We start from the raw sequence: 16,971 nt of genomic DNA, 5'->3' as shown, positions 1-16,971 counted from the left end.
TGCAGTTTTGTCCGTGACGGGCGCTATCCTGTGAATAGTACCTCCGGGTTCGAGACCGTGTGGATCATCTGCTTGGTGCTGCAAGTCGAGGTCATAAATGCCCGGCTGATGGTGATGGCTTGCTGCAGGCTGACTGTAGGTTCAGTAGATAGCAGCTTGTGAAGGAGACCCTCATGGCCAATCCCCATAATAAAGACGTCTCACAGCGCCTCGTCAAGGTGTGTGCCAAAATCGCACGGCGCCGCAAGTCTCCTGATGTCCGCAGCATATTTTGTAATACCTGGCCCTCAGGTCTGCAGTGGTGGTAGAATTTGTGCCTGGCCGTGAGGATGCTTTCCTTCGGTTTCAGTTGGTTACGAATGAGTTCAATCAGCTCCTCATATGACTTGTCCTTGGAGCTCACGGGTGCCAGTAAATCCCTGACGAGACGGTAAACCTCCTCGCCACAAGTGGACAGCAATATCGCCTTACGCTTCTCTATCAGTGCGCTCGTGTCCCCTGTCAGGTCATTTGCTATAAAATAGTACTCGAGCCTTTCCGTAAAGGCATCCCAGTCATTACCCTCTGTGAAATCCTTTAGCGTGCCCAAAGTAGCCATAGTTGCGTGAAGAGCTCGTCCGTGTCCTCGTTGCCAATTTGTGATGTATGTAGCACTCAAATCACTGACTCCACACAGTCTGGTGTTGTAGTAACTGCTGTGACCTTGGTCCTTTATTGTGTAACTCCAGAGTGCCCTTCAGGTGTGGTGGGCAGCCTTTTATACTCTGTCTTGCAGGTACTTTTGGGTCTCCCACCACAGTGTCCCTTGTGGCACACCATTATAACTATACATTTAATGTACATGGACAGTACATAATAAGAAGTAACGGCAAGTGCCCTGAGCTCCGGCAGCCCGAGCAAAATGAGCTCACCTCGCCCACAGATCCACCAGCATGGGGCGCTGCGCCACCATCAGACGACCCGGATCTCATCCGGCTGTGCTGGAACTAGACGGTCCTTGTGTACCTGTACTGATATACCTGTACTGATCATGTAAATGTACCACACAAAAAGAAACGCAACTGTAATCCACCCAACAAATGTACCAAGATGTAAATGTGAAACCCATGTGATGAACTTGAATGCAACTTGCATGTAACGGGCCATTAGCATGATCTCTGTGTGGGGGGGAGGAAATGGAGTAGTCATGGACTCACAACCAGAAACCATGGGGACCTCCAGTGACAACAAATCTCACTGCCAATCAACCCAAGCTAAAAGCGACCCTCCAATGGTCAACCAGGAAGAGCAAAGCCCAGGTCACCGTCAATGTACGAGTCCATTTGCATTAAAGACTTGGGGGGAAATGATGTCATGTATGTAGACCATGTGTACAAACTGTATAGTCACATAAAGTGTACCACCAGAGGGCACTGCATTGGGAGACCTGAGGGTCACCTGTATAGGTGTGCAGGGCCCAGTATAAAAGGCTGCCCACCATGCTTGTGCCTCACTCTGGAGTTACAATAAATGGGACTAAGGTCACAATAGCACTAGTACAATACTAGATCTCATGCAGTCATTCATAAAAGTATTAAAGACATAACACTTTGGATTATGTGAGTGACCCTGTGCCGGCAGCCTCGGGGCCCGCTGCTGATACCCGACACCACACAGCCGGTCAGCACCACCCCGCTTCTCTCCTTCACTCACCTGTGTCCGACCCACCTCGCCGCCAGCACCATTCAATTATGTGGTGTATGTAGAATCCAGCCCATTGAATTCTTTACTCGCTTCATTCCTCATTGAAGGTTGAATAAATGTCCCTGGACATTGGCAGCAGATTACACGATTGCTACAAGAATTTCTCCCTGAGATAATACACTGCCTGATTTGTCCTCAGTTTTTGGTGATTAGGTCAGCTTCTCCCAATCAACTGTTTAAAAGCCAATACTTATTGTGCATGGTGTGTTCTTTTTGTTAAATATAAATATATTTAAATTAACATGCATCAGTTTTTCATGCATACTTCATTCATACAATTTCACAGGTGAGTAAGCACAGCAGTTTCTGCTGAAATAAACAAAAGATTTAAGAGGCTATAATCAGCAACTTTGGAATTGACATTAATGCAAAGTGCTAATGGTTATTGGGGTTTGGCCAATATAAGCATTTGTCCATTTCAAACATGGATGTTTTAAGTCGGCCATTCAGCCCCAAGAGCCACAATTCAATTAGATCAGGTCTGATCTCTACTTCAACTCCATTTACCCACCTTTTCTCCATCCCGCTGATAACCTAAGCTGACAAAAATCTATCAATCTCCTTTTGAAAACCTCAATTGACCCCCAGTATCCGCAGCCTCTTGGGGAAGTGAGTTCCAGAGTTAAGATTATATCCCTTAGTTCTGTAATCCCTCACCAGAGGAAATAGCTTCTCTGTATCTACCCGTTATCATTTTAAACATCTCAATTTGATTACCCCTTGACCATCTACACTCATGGGAATAGAAAGCCAAGTTTATGTAACCTGTCCTCATAATTGGGAAGTACATTTAATAATGAAAACTACAACAAAATACAAAAAGATATTCATAAACTTGCAGAATGGCCATGTAATTTGCAAATGAGTTTCAAAATAGATAATCTGAGTTCGTGCATTTTGATCGGAAGAATAAGGAGGGCACATACTCCTTTGAAAATAGGAGTCGAACTAGGACAGAGGAGCAAATGGATGTAGCCGTACTGATACACACATCACTAAACGTGGTGACACAGGTTAATGAGGCCAAAAAAACAAAACATTGGGGATCATTCCAGAATTGAAAAGCAGAGTAGTTATGTTGAAGTTGTATAGAGCCTTGGTTAGACCACACTGGGAGAACAGTGCACAGTTCTGGTCTCCATATTATAAAACGGATATAGAGGCACTTTGAAAAAGTACAAAAATAATTGACAAGGATGATAACAGAACTGAGAGGTTATAGCTATCAGGAAATATTGAACAAACTAAGTAATTTTATCTAAAAAAGAGAAGGCTGAGGGGATCTCCTTAAGATTGTGAAACGGTCTGATAGGGTAACGAAGAGAAGATGTTTCTACTTGTGGGGGAGACCAAACTGAGGGGCCGCTAATATAAGACAGTCACGAATAAATTCGATAGGGAATTCAAGAGAAACCTCTTTAACCAAAGAGTGTTTAGAATGTGGAACTCACTATCACAAGTAGTGATTGAGGTGAACAACATCGATACATTTCAGGGGAATCTAGATAAAGACATGAGGGAGAAAGGAATAGAAGGTTATGCTGATAGGGTTCGACGAAGAGGGGTGAGAGGAGGCTTATGCAGAGCATAACCACTGGTGTGGACAAGTTGGGGCGAATGGCCTGTTTCTGTGCTGTACATTCTATGTAATTCCATGTAACCATCGACTTCCTGGTATCATCCTAGTGGATCTGTGCTGTACCCGCTCCAAGGTCAATATATCGTTCCTGGTATCCAAAACTGAAGGCAGTACTCCAAATGAGATCTGACAAAGGCCCCATACAACAGAAGCATAACCTTCACTTTTCTATTCCAATGCCCCTTGAGATAAAGGCCAACATTCCATTAGCCTTTTTGATGACCTTTTGTACCTGTGCACTTCTACCACTTCTTGATCATCTTCTACAATTTGACAATCCTCTCCTCCCAGGGATCCTGCCTCTCTTTTAACCATTCATTTCTTACTGATATATTTGTAAAATACTTTACTATTCCTTTTGCCGTCTTTTGAATTCATTTTCTTCATACTCCTTGGGGCCAAAATTCAGCTCCCGAATAAGGCTCTTTACCGCCTGTTTGCAGCGGCCATGCGGCGGAGTCGAGCGGCTGCCGATTTCTGGTCAAATGGCCGCCACAAGCTAACTTCAGCAGGGGGAGTTTTCTGGCAGTCCCCACTTCTGCGCCGCCACTGCTGAGCGGCCGTGAGTGCATCATCAGTGTACGGACTGCCAACACCCCCCACCTCACGCCAAATTTAGCCATAAAAATATTATTGCCGTCAAGCAGAGCTTTTTCTGTCGGTGCCGTCCAATGTTCGATCGCGACTGATGGACGATTCTCTCCCATTTAACGGAGGTGAGATACGTCGTGACGCAGGCGCACAATGACAGCACCACCACTATGCTGCTGAGTGACAGCGGCAGAGAATCCATTCCGCCTCCCCTTCCGCCCTCAGAAGCACTTACCACCGCACTTCCGACCCCTTTATAAACAAATTCCTGACTGATTATAAAAAAGACAAAGGACTGAATTTCATGAAAGAGGAGACCTCTTCCAAAACGGTAAAAACTCTTAAAAAAGAGGAGGTTCACCACCTTTCAACGGAGATTGAATTTTGGTCTCTTATCTTTCCTTATCCCCCTCAAACTCTTTTCTTATTTTCTCATTTTATCCGTTAGTTTTTTCATCATTATTATCCTTATAATCCTCACAGGTTCTCTTCACCTTTATTGGTTTCTAAACTCCTTATTCATTCCTGGCATCCTAAAACTACTGGTTGTTTCCTTCTTTTATAATGGAATGTACTTTTTCCGTCAACATTCATGGGTAGATGAAAGGAAAAGGATGAAAGGGAGATTTACAAACTTGAATCAAAAAAGCTAAGGGAAGAAGTGATGCTTCAGTTGTGTCAAGCCTTGATCACATCCCATGTGGAGCACTGCGTTCTGTTCTGGGCACCGCCCCTCAGCAAGGATATGCTGGCCTTGGTGCAGCTGCAGTGCAGATTAACCAGAATGAAACCGGGACTTATGGGGCTAAATTATTAGGGCAGGCTACGTAAGCCTGGCTCGTATTCCCTTGAGTATAGGAGATTGAGCGGTGATCTGATCGAGGTGTTTACATAGAAAATAGGAACAGTAGTAGGCCATTCCCCTTCGAGCCTGCACCGCTATTCAATATGATCATGGCTGATCCTCTATCTCAAAACCATATTCCCGCTTTCTCCCCATACCCCATGATGACTTTTGTATTTATAAATCTATCTATCTCCTTCTTAAATATGTTAAGGATGCATGCAATAAAGGTACAGCAATTAGCATGGGTGACTTTAATCTACATATAGATTTTGCTAACCAAACTGGTAGCAATACGGTGAAGGAGGATTTCCTGGAGTGCATAAGGGATGGTTTTCTAGACCAATATGTTGAGGAACCAACTAGAGGGCTGGCCGTCCTGGACTGTGTCTTTTGTAATGAGAGAGAATTAATTAGCAATCTTGTAGGGCGAGGCTCCTTGGTGAAGAGTGACCATAATATGGTAGAATTCTTCATTAAGATGGAGAGTGACACAGTTAATTCAAAGACTAGGGTCCTGAACTTAAAGAAAGATATCTTCAATGGTATGAGAAGTGAATTGGCTAGGATAGACTGGCAAATGATGCTTAAAGGGTTGACGGTGGATAGGCAATGGCAGACATTTAAAGATTACATGTTTGAACTTCAACAATTGTACATCCCTGTCTGGCGTAAAAAATAAAACGGGGAAGGTGGCACAACCGTGGCTAACAAGGGAAATTAGGGATAATGTTAAATCCAAGGAAGAGGCATATAAATTGGCCAGAAAAAGCAGCAAACCTGAGGACTGGGAGAAATTTAAAATTCAGCAGAAGAGGACAAAGGGTTTAATTAGGAGGGGGGAAATCGAGTATGAGAGTAAGCTTGCAGGGAACATAAAAACTGACTGCAAAAGCTTCTATAGATATGTGAAGAGAAAAAGATTAGTGAAGACAAATGTAAGTCTCGTGTAGTCAGAATCAGGTGAATTTATAATGTGGAACAAAGAAACGGCAGACCAATTGAAAAAATACTTTGGTTTTGTCTTTACTAAGGAAGACACAAATAACCTTCCGGGAATATTTGGGGACCGAGGGTCTAGCGAGAGGGAGGAACTGAAGGAAATCCTTATTAGTCAGGAAATTGTGTATGGGAAATTGATGGAATTGAAGGCTGATAAATCCCCAGGGCCTGATAGTCTGCATCCCAGAGTACTTAAGGAAGTGGCCCTAGAAATAGTGGACGCATTGGTGGTCATTTTTTGACATTCGAAAGACTCTGGATCAGTTCCTATGGATTGGAGGGTAGCTAATGTAACCCCACTTTTTAAAAAAGGAGGGAAAGAGAAAACAGGAAATTATAGACCGGTTAGCCTGACATCGGTAATGGGGAAAATGTTGGAATCAATTATTAAAGATGAAATAGCAGCGCATTTGGAAAGCAGTGACAGGATCGGTCCAAGTCAGCATGGAATTATGAAAGGGAAATCATGCTTGACAAATCTCTAGAATTTTTTGAGATGTAACTAATAGAGTGGACAAGGGAGAACCAGTGGATGTGGTATATTTGGACTTTCAAAAGGCTTTTGACAAGGTTCCACACAAGAGATTAGTGTGCAAAATTTAAGCACATGGTATTGGGGGTAATGTATTGGCGTGGATAGAGAACTCATTGACAGACAGGAAGTAAAGAATGGCAGGTAGTGACTAGTGGGGTACCGCAAGGTTCAGTGCTGGGCCCCCAGCTATTTACAATATACATTAATGATTTGGACGAAGGAATTGAATGTAATATCTCCAAGTTTGCAGATGACACTAAACTGGGTGGCAGTGTGAGCTGTGAGGAGGATGCTAAGAGGCTGCAGGATGATTGGACAGTTTAGGTGAGTGGGAAAATGCATGGCAGATGCAGTATAATGTAGATAAATGTGAGGCTATCCACTTTGGTGGCAAAAACATGGAGGGAGAATATTATCTGAATGGTGACCGATTAGGAAAAGGGGAGGTGCAATGAGACCTGGGTGTCATGGGACATTGAAAGTTGCCATGCAGGTACAGCAGGCAGTGAAGAAGGCAAATGGCATGTTGGCCTTCATAGCTAGGGGTTTTGAGTATAGGAGCAGGGAGGTCTTACTGCAGTTGTACAGGGCCCTGGTGAGGCCACAACTTGAATATTGTCTTCAGTTTTGGTCTCCTAATCTGAGGAAAGACATTCTTGCTATTGAGGCAGTGCAGCGAAGATTCACCAGACTGATTCCCGGGAGGCTGGATTGACATATGAAGAAAGACTGGATCGACTAGGCTTATATTCACTGAAATTTAGAAGAATGAGAGGGGATCTCATAGAAACATATAAAATTCTGACGGGATTGGACAGGTTAGATGAAGGACGAATGTTCCCAATGTTGGGAAAGCGCAGAACCAAGAGTCACAGCCTAAGGATAAGGGGTAAGCCATTTAGGACCAAGGTGAGGAGAAACTTCTTCACTCAGAGAGTTGTGAACTTCTGGAATTCTCTACCACAGAAAGTTGTTGAGGCCAGTTCGTTAGATATATGCAAAAGGGTGTTAGATGTGGCCCTTAAGGCTAAAGGGATCAATGGGTATGGAGAGAAATCAGGAATGGGCTACTGAAGTTGAATGATCAGCCATGATCTTATTGAATGATGGTGCAGGCTCGAAGGGCGAATGGCCTACTCCTGCTCCTATTTTCTATGTTTCTATATTTCTCTGACTTGGCCTCTACAGCCTTCTGTGGTAGAGAATTCCACAGGTTCACTACCCGCTGAGTGAAGACATTTCTCTTCATCTCAGTCCTAAATTTCCTACCCCATATACTGACACTGTGACCCCTTGTTCTAGACTTCCCAGCCAGGGGAAACATTCAAATCCCTCCACATCCAGTATGTCCAACTATGCCAGCATTTTATACGTTTCAATGAGATCCCCTCTCAGTCTTCTAAACTCGAGTGAATACAGGCCTAGTCGACCCAATCTCTCTCTGCACTCCCTCTATGGCAAGTATATCCTTTCTTTGATAAGGAGACCAAAACTGCACACAATACTCCAGGTGTGGTCTCACCAAGGCCCTGTATAACTGTAGTAAGACATCCTTGCTCCTGCACTCAAATCCTCTTGCAATGAAGGCCAACATACAATTTGCCTTCCTAACTGCTTGCTGCACCTGCATGTTTGCTTTCAATGACTGGTGTACAAGGACACTCAGGTCCCTCTGTACATCGACATTTCCCAAGCTATCACCATTTAGATAATAATTTGTATTTATGTTTTTTTGACCAAAGTGGATAACTTCACATTTATCCACGTTATACTGCATCTGCCCTGTGTTTGCCCACTCACTTAACCTACGTCTTTGCATCCTCCTCACAACTCACAATCCCATGTAGTTTTGTGTCGTCAGCAAACTTGGAAATATTACCTTTGGTTCCCTCATCCAAATCATTTATTTAGTGAGTAGCTGGGGCCCAAGCATTGATCCCTATGGTACCTCACTAGTCACTGCCTGCCACCCTGAAAAAGACCCATTTTTTCCTTCTCTCTGTTTCCTGTTAGTTAATCAATTTTCAATCCATACCAGCATATTACCCCCAATCCTATGTGCTTTAATTTTGCACACTAACCTCTTACGTGGGACTTTATCAAAGGCCTGCTGAAAATCCAAATACACTACATCCCTTATCTATTTTATCAGTTACATCTTCAAAAGCTCCAGTAGGTTTGTCAAACAAGATTTTCCTTTCATAAATCCATGTTGACTTTGGCTAATCCCGTTGATATTATCCAAGAGTGCCGTTATCACATCCTTTATAATAGACTCTTAACATTTTCCCGACTACTGATGTTAGGCTAACCGGTCTGTAGATCCCTGTTTTCTCTCTCCCTCCTTTTTTAAATGTTAAAAGGATTTGATAAGGTTGACACGGAGATTTCCTTTGGTGGGGGAATCAAGAACAAGGGGACGTAATCTTACAATTAGAGTCAGGCCATTCTGGATTGAAATCAGGAAGCGTTTCTTCATAATGTCTGCAATGGAAGTCTGGAACTCTTACCCCAAAAGGCTATAAATGCTGGGTCAACTGAAGCGTTTAACACTGAGATCAATAGATTTTTGTCAGGTAAAGGTATTAAGGGATATGAAGCAAAGGCAGGTAAATGGGTCTGAGGTGCAGATCAGCCATGATCTAATTGAATGTCAGATCAGGCTGGAGGGGCTGAATGACCTACTCCTGCTCCTAGTGTTCCTATCAGATGCCTTTCAGTATTTGTTTGAGACTGCTGCTTTTGAATATGTTTTTAATATTTACTCAATGTTTTTAGATCTAAAGAGCACATGCAGATCTGTTTCAGTCCCACATGTGTATCCACAATGATGTGGCTTTGTTTGAAAGTTCCATTCCTAAATTGGACACCTCCTCCTAAACCATGCCCCAATTTTCTCCACGACTCTCTTTTTCAAATATGCTGCCTGTTCCTGGGGTATGAAATACATAGAAATACATCGAAGTTACAACCCAGAAACAGGCCATTCGGCTCAAACAGGCCATGTCGGTATTTACCCTCCACGTATGGACATAGGATCAGGAGTAGACCAGTCAGCACCTCGAGCCTGTTCTGCCACTAGCTTTTAGTGATTTTTATACATGGACACCTAAATCTCTTTGCTCTTCCACAGATCCCAGTTTCTCAACATTTAGAAAATGCTCCCATTTGTCTTTCTTGGATCCAAAGTAGATGACCTCACACTTCCCCACATTGAACCCAGTTTTACTCACTCACTGAATCTGTCTATGTCCCTTTGTAACTTTTAAGCACCTGTCTGTATTACTCACTGTGCTTCCCACTTTAATATCATCTGAAATACAATTCTCATCCAGTCAGTGATGTATATGGTGAAAAGCTGAGACCTCAGTACAGATCTCTGGGGACACCACTTGTCACATCCTGCTGATCAGAGTACGTTCCCTTTATCCCTACTCTCTGCCGCCTACCTTCCAAACCATTTCCAACCCATACTACAAGGATGTTTTCAGATCCGTGAGTTTTCATTTTTGCTAATAAACTCTTGTACAGAACCTTATCAAATGACTAATGGAAGTCCATATAGATAACACCATGTTCGTGACCGCCTCAAAAAATTAAATTAAGTTAGTCAGACATGACTGACTCTTCACAAATCCATGGACTGTCTGACCAGCTCAAAATTGTCCAAGTGCTCAGTTACTCTGGCCCTAATGACAGATTCTTGCAATTTCCCCACAACTGATGTTAAACTGGCAGGTCTGCAGTTATCTGGTTTTTCCCCACACCCTTCTTAAGTAATGGAGAGACTTTTGCAATTTCCAATCCAATGTCTCACTTCCCGAATCAAGAAAGATTTGGGAGATTATTCCTGACACATTTGCAATTTCCTCACCTACTTCTCCTAACAGCCTGGGGAGGAAACCATCAGGCCCTGGATGATTTGTCAATCTTCAATCTCATTATTTCCCCATTACCATGGGGGGGGGGGGGAAATTCCAGTTGGAGGCTTCCTTCGGACGAATGCCTCCGACCTGAACATTTTTTGCGAAAATACCCGGTGGTCTTGGAGGCACCGTCGATTCCAGTCAGAGGCCTGCATTCGATGTGCAGCTTACGGAAATGCTGGAGTCACGTGGGCCTGGACCACCAATCACTGTCTAGTAATTAAATGTTTTACAAAAAGTAATTTTTTTGTATGTGTTTTAATATTGTTTAAATTAAACTTACCTTAATGGACAGGGTTTTTGACATAAAAATGTATGATTAAATATAATTTTTATATGTTTTAAAACTCTGATGCTGGTAAAAGTAAGCTATGTGCCTTCTTTTACCAGGTGTAAAAGTTTGAAGGACATTGGCTGGGCATGAGTTGGTCAAATAGCCCAATCTCTCCCGCGCGAATGTCCTTCTCCCGGGGATGCGGAGGATCTGTCAAGAGAGCACTTAACAGATCGGGAAAGCCGGTTTTCGGCGCATGTGCATCATGCCCAGAAAATTGGCTTTTGCGAGGCCTTCCCGGGTCCATGCGCACTCCGTACGGACCCGGCAAGGCCAGAATTTTCGGCACAATATTAAATCCAACAAATTCTTCCCATAGATTTATTTTAGTTTTCCTTGTACCTGCTGGTATTTTGTCCTCTTCCTTTGCTGGGAAGAAGGACGCAAAGAAAGTATTTAACGAGTCTGTCATTTCCTGATTATTGATGACAGTATCTCCTGCGTCTGTGTTTAATGGTCCCGATTTTCCCTCAGCCACTCTCTTTCTCTGAATATACTATACAGGCTTTTACTGTTATCCTTCACATCCCTTTTATTGATATTCATTTTTGCAATTCTTAATACTTTCTTTGTATCTCTTTCTTGCTTTCTATACTTCCCCCAGTCTGCTGGATTTCCACTTTCCATCGGCCTCTTCTGTTACCTTTACATTGAATCTTACCCCATTTGTTGACCATGGTTTCCTACCTACACAAGTGGAACTTTAACCTTTTAAGCGTTTGTACAACTCTGAATGCCTACCAAAGTTTGTCGGTTTCCTCATTAACCGTTAGCCCAGGTTGCTGTGGTCAGTTTAGTCCTCGTTCTTTCAATATCAGCCTCACTTAAATTTACTACCTTTAGTTTGTGACTCTCCTTTCTCCCTCTCAAACTTTATATCAAATTTGATCATGTTATGGTCACTGTTCACAAGATATTGCCTTACCATCAGCATACTTGCTATGCCTGGCTCGCTAGTCATCACTAACTCCAGTATGGCCCATTTCCGTCTCGGTACTAAAACATATTATTCTAGAAATCTGTCCTGAATACTATCTAGGAATTCACTGCCTTTATGACTTGTGCTGTTCTACTTCTCCCAGTCAACGTGAAAATTAGAATCTCCCATTATACCCTCTTTGTTTTGATTATAAGCTTCTCTGATCATCGTATTTATGGATCCCACTTCTGTATCACTATTTTCAGGAGGTCTGTAAACAATTCCCACCAAACTCTTGTATCTTTTGCTGTTTCTTCATTTTCCCCAAAGTGTTTCCACTGCATGTTCACCCTTACTGATATCCCTTCCTCCAACTGCTGTAATAGTCTTTTTTCATTATTGCTACTCCTCCTCCTTTCCCAATTTCCCTGTCCTTTCGAAAGCCCTTATAGCTCCCAGTCATACCCAGCTTGTAGCTAGGTCGCTGTAATGGCTGCTACATCACACCCTTTGAGCTTCTAATCGCTTGTTTTATTTCTGATGATACATGCATTTGTGTACAAAACTCTTATTTGGCTAACAGACCGCACTCTGCCCATTTATCCTGATTAAGGGAGAAATGAAGAAGGACGTTAGCTCAATATGTTTTACTAAACCCACTCAGGCTCGATAACGGAAATTGGGATTGAAATGCTGAAGTTTCCGATTGGAATGGCGAAAATGCCAGGTCCCCTTCTGGAGATGCACCTGATATAAACACCAGCAATGCCCCCGCGATCAATGCCACCTGAGCAGAGGAGGCAGGCAACACAACACCCCTGAAGCCTTCAGTGGGAGATGACCAAGTCCAGTATGTCCACCCAATGACCTCATCTGCCCATTGATACACAACTGATGACTTATTCCAACATCCCCTCCCAGAATGTCACAGCACACACAGTCAGTCTTGATAACCAAAATGTTAATTTATGTGTGTTTAACAAAGACTGACCCTGGATAATTACCAGGATAATTACAGGATCAGTATCCTGTACCTGTTGTCATAGGGATAAGAAATTAAACAATCAGTATTATTTAGCAACCGCAAAAAGGATGCTGTGCGAGTCTTTATTTTAGAAGCATTTGTTGCAATATTTTTATTGTTTTTCTTTGCAGGATCATTTCAACCGAAAGTTTGATAATTCATTTAAAGTTACAACATGGAGTAACTATTCCACTAATGTCAGTGTCACTACACCAGTGGCAGACATCCCTTGTGAAACATCCCTGGTAAGATAGAATTAACATATTTCACCTACAAGTGATTAGAATAACATAATTCATTGAAAAATGATCTGATGTTGTAAATTTCTACTTTAGGAATCAACAACCAGTGTCTCCTCTTCACCAGGTAAATAAATGTTTTTATTTAATCTGTCATTCAGTTCTGGAAAATGTAAATCTAAAGTAAAAGCAGTTTAAATAGACAATTTTCTATTGGTTTCAACAATAAAACTAATATCAATAACCACAACAGAAATATTTCAGGGTACATGGCTGTGTTTACAGAGGCCCTTAATTACCACACGCTGAGTTGTGCAGCATTTGTGCCAATGTGAGATGAGATGTTCCAGAGATTTTGGCTCAGCTTACTTGCTCATCCATTGAAGGATTCATTGGTGTAAATCCCATTGAACCGGGAGCAATGTGCTGGGGTGCTTGGAAATTACAGTGCAGCTTTTAAAAAACTGTTCAGACTGAAGATTGCAGCAGGACTCTGGGGAGTAGCAGGTAAATCGCAGAGTGTTTGGCTCACTCAGTTCACTGTTAGCTAGCTTGATTTGGATGGGGTTGGATTCTCCTCTGAATTACCGACTGTTTTGGAGCAGATTTGGGATGTGGATAATATTACTGGACCAGTAATCCAGAGACGTGGGCCCCGATATTTACTGGGAGGTGGGGAGGGAGTGGGGTAATGTGGTAGTGGGGAGGAAACCTGGAAGTTCCGAGAATGTGGCAGTCCTTCCAAAATTAACCCCAGAGCCTCATTATCATATTTTTATTCAGTTTCCAGCCCGGATGCCGGCCGGAATTCTAGGCTTGCTGGCTGCCTGGCAGCAAAGCAGGCGGCAAAAGACCCACAGCTGGAGACAGTTGGGGCCGACCCCGGCAATCGGGAAAGTTCCCGGATTGAAGTAGGGAGTGGGGAGAGCTTGGACCAGCAATCGGAAGTAGGGAAAGATCACAGGGCAGAAGCCGGGGGCTTGGCAGATCGTGATACAGTAAGCTTGGGATCGTGGATTTGGAGGGGTGGGGTCGGCCGATTTGTCTGCGCGGAGAGGTTGCGAGCACTGGGAAACCTGGTCGACCAGCGTTGGACTTAAATCCGGCTCCCAATTACACTGTGGGAGCCTGATTTAAATATTATAATGAGAGATGCCACTCATCCTGCCACTGTAAAGATGGCGGCAGGTGTGTACGTGACAGTTTGGCGATCGCATTTCATGATTTCACATTTTTAATCCCTTCACCTGACCCTCTGCCGGGGGCGGTAATATCAACCCTGTGGACTAATAATCCGGAGAACCAGTTCAAACCCCACCTGGCAGTTTGAGAATTTCAAATCAACTTGTTCAATAAGGATGTTTTGGTGTTAACCTCATTATAATACATCTCCAGTGTAGTACCAGGTTTCCTTATTGGTTACTTAACTCACAGCTATATGGGGTACAGCTTGCCACCAATCAGCCATCATTTTATTTAGATTTTTCCAGTAAAAAGAGTAAAATGGATTGACAGAGAGAAAAGCCATTGTGAGCACTTTCACGAAGACAAGTATTTCCATGAACTATCTGCTGACCGTTGTTATGCATTTAACCCCTTGTAACCTGTATTACACTACCACCAGATGGCCTATCTGTTGAAGTTCCAAGGGATCCCAGCATCCCTTGGGAGCATGGTATATAAGCAGGCCACCCACTCTGGAATCTTATTAAAGGAGCTAAGGTCACACTTGCTCAATGTGCACAGTACTCAGTCTCATCCTTTATTATGAGTGTACCACCCTCGAACACAAACCATCCTTTGTTAATGAAATGAAATCCTATTATTAAACCAACAGATTGCAGTTGGAGCCGTCAGTACCAATATAGGTGTAATCAGTGACTCCCTGCAGCCTGGGAGAGCCAGAAATAAAGCACTCTTCCTGTCCTGTTGATGCTTCTGTTCCAATGTGAAGTTGCTGCATGTTGCCATGCACCGAATTAACGCGTCTGTCACTTTTATAATACAGTGGGTAGTGAACGGTCTAATATGACCAATGTTGCCAGTAAGGGACTGGAATGACCCTGTTCCATAAAAATTAAGAGTAATAATTCCCTTAACTGCTACTGATGATGCTGCTTTATTGGTGGAACATGGCTGCTTGTAACAGGTGGTAGAGGTTAGTCATGCTCTCATGTACAAATTTACAAAGTACACAGCTGGATTGAGCCGCCATGTGCTACAGTCACACAAACACATGGGAAGCACACAATGTTCTCAAAAATGAATCGTAATTCACTGAATGAAAATAAAGACACATCAGTGGAGAAAGAGAGAATGAGACTCCTAAGTGTCCTGAACATGTAAATGAGACACAAACCTTGAAATGTGCCTGTGAAACTTATTATGCTCCAATATTTGGGTGTGGCCATGAAGATCATAATATAAAATAGCACAAATGATACCTCTGGCAGGAAATGGAGTGCTCTCACGAGCAGGCACTGTAAATGATTTTTAAAGTGTGTTTGAATATTTCACAAATTCCAATAATTATAGGAGAATGCATGTGATCCCCTCAGTAATAAGGTGGGATTGTTGCTCTGTGCATTGATTAACGTGTCTGGTTGAAGTTCCTCTCTTCACGATTTGAATAAAGTCATCATTAATCCATTTAGTTTAAAATGGAAATTTCCCCCCAAATCATTAACCAATTTATTACAGAGCTGAGAAAGGAATTTCAGCTCCAAAATATAATAGCCATGTGAAGACCTTCTTTACATTGGGGCCATGCTCTGGGGTGTTTGCTACAGCTTTTCAATAAGGATTTCAATGGACTCGAGCTTATCTGTATTGACCTCTTCATTATATCCTCCCCTTCTCCATTTAGGTCTGAACCAGACTTCTTGTGATTTGCGGCACAGTCTGACTGTTAGTGATGGAAATGAACCACATTTAGATGCAGCTAGAAAAGTGACCAGTCTCATACAGAGATGTCTTGGTCAAATTTCTAATACGTAGGTAACCATTTTTTTATAATGTCAGTCTTAAAACACAATCAATTTCTGATATATAACTGAAATAAGCCATCTTTCTTGATGTTATATATGCAGACTATAGATATACTCTCTGTGTAGTCACTGTATTGTTGCATAAGATGGAGACTTGTTTACCTGATGTACAATCAATAAGGTTATACGTTTTTGGGGCAAAAACACAAAGGCAGAATATTATCTGAATGGCGGCAGACTAGGAAAAGGGGAGGTGCAACGAGACCTGGGTGTCATGGTTCACAGCAGGCGGTAAAGAAGGCAAATGGTATGTTGGTCTTCATAGCTAGGAGATTTGAATATAGAAGCAGGGAGGTCTTACTGCAGTTGTACAGGGCCTTGGTGAGGCCTCACCTGGAATATTGTGTTCAGTTTTGGTCTCCTAGTCTGAGGAAGGATGTTCTTGCTATTGATGGAGTGCAGCGAAGGTTCACCACACTGATTCCAGGGATGGCTGGGCTGTCATATGAGGAGAGACTGGATCAACTGGGCCTTTATTCACTGGAGTTTAGAAGGATGAGAGGGGATCTCATAGAAACATATAAGATTCTGACGGGACTGGACAGGTTAGATGCGGGAAGAACGTTCCCGATGTTGGGGAAGTCCAGAACGAGGGGACATAGTCTTAGGATAAGGGGTAAGCCATTTCGGACTGAGATGAGGAGAAACTTCTTCACTCAGAGAGTTGTTAACCTGTGGAATTCCCTGCCGCAGAGAGTTGTTGATGCCAGTTCACTGGATATATTCAAGAGGGAGTTAGATATGGCTCTTACAGTTAAGGGGATCAAGGGGTATGGAGAGAAAGCAGGAAAGGGGTACTGAGGTGAATGATCAGCCATGATCTTATTGAATGGCGGTGCAGGCTCGAAGGGCCGAATGGCCTACTCCTGCACCTATTTTTCTATATTTCTATGTTTACTGTGTATATACATGCTGGCACCACTAGAGAGTACAACTGGTGGAGGATGGGGTTTCCTGCCCTGGTGGCAGGGGCTGTATAAAAGGGGAGCCACCATGCGGCTGCCTCACCCTGGAGTTACGAATAAAGGACCAAGGTCACTACAGTGGAGTAATTCATAAGTACGTTACAGACACAACAACTGGCGACGAGAATACGGAATTTCACGCGATTATGGCTACCTTTCGCAC

At 43.0% G+C, this 16,971-nt stretch overlaps 1 protein-coding gene across 1 annotated transcript in view; it reads left to right on the top strand.

The window, feature by feature from the left end:
* LOC139278720 (adhesion G-protein coupled receptor G5-like) overlaps positions 1-16,971 on the top strand; it is a 166,389-nt gene that overhangs the window by 88,040 nt on the left and 61,378 nt on the right. Inside the window, exons 7-9 of the mRNA XM_070897792.1 lie at positions 12,689-12,802; positions 12,893-12,923; positions 15,663-15,789. Coding sequence (XP_070753893.1) covers positions 12,689-12,802; positions 12,893-12,923; positions 15,663-15,789 — 272 coding nt within the window. The remainder of the gene's footprint in view (positions 1-12,688; positions 12,803-12,892; positions 12,924-15,662; positions 15,790-16,971) is intronic.

This window comes from Pristiophorus japonicus, chromosome 13 (genome assembly GCF_044704955.1).
Source record: "Pristiophorus japonicus isolate sPriJap1 chromosome 13, sPriJap1.hap1, whole genome shotgun sequence".
Lineage (NCBI taxonomy): Eukaryota > Metazoa > Chordata > Chondrichthyes > Pristiophoridae > Pristiophorus > Pristiophorus japonicus.
Note: the sequence above shows the minus strand (reverse complement) of the source record. Positions and strands in the feature narration are given on the sequence as shown.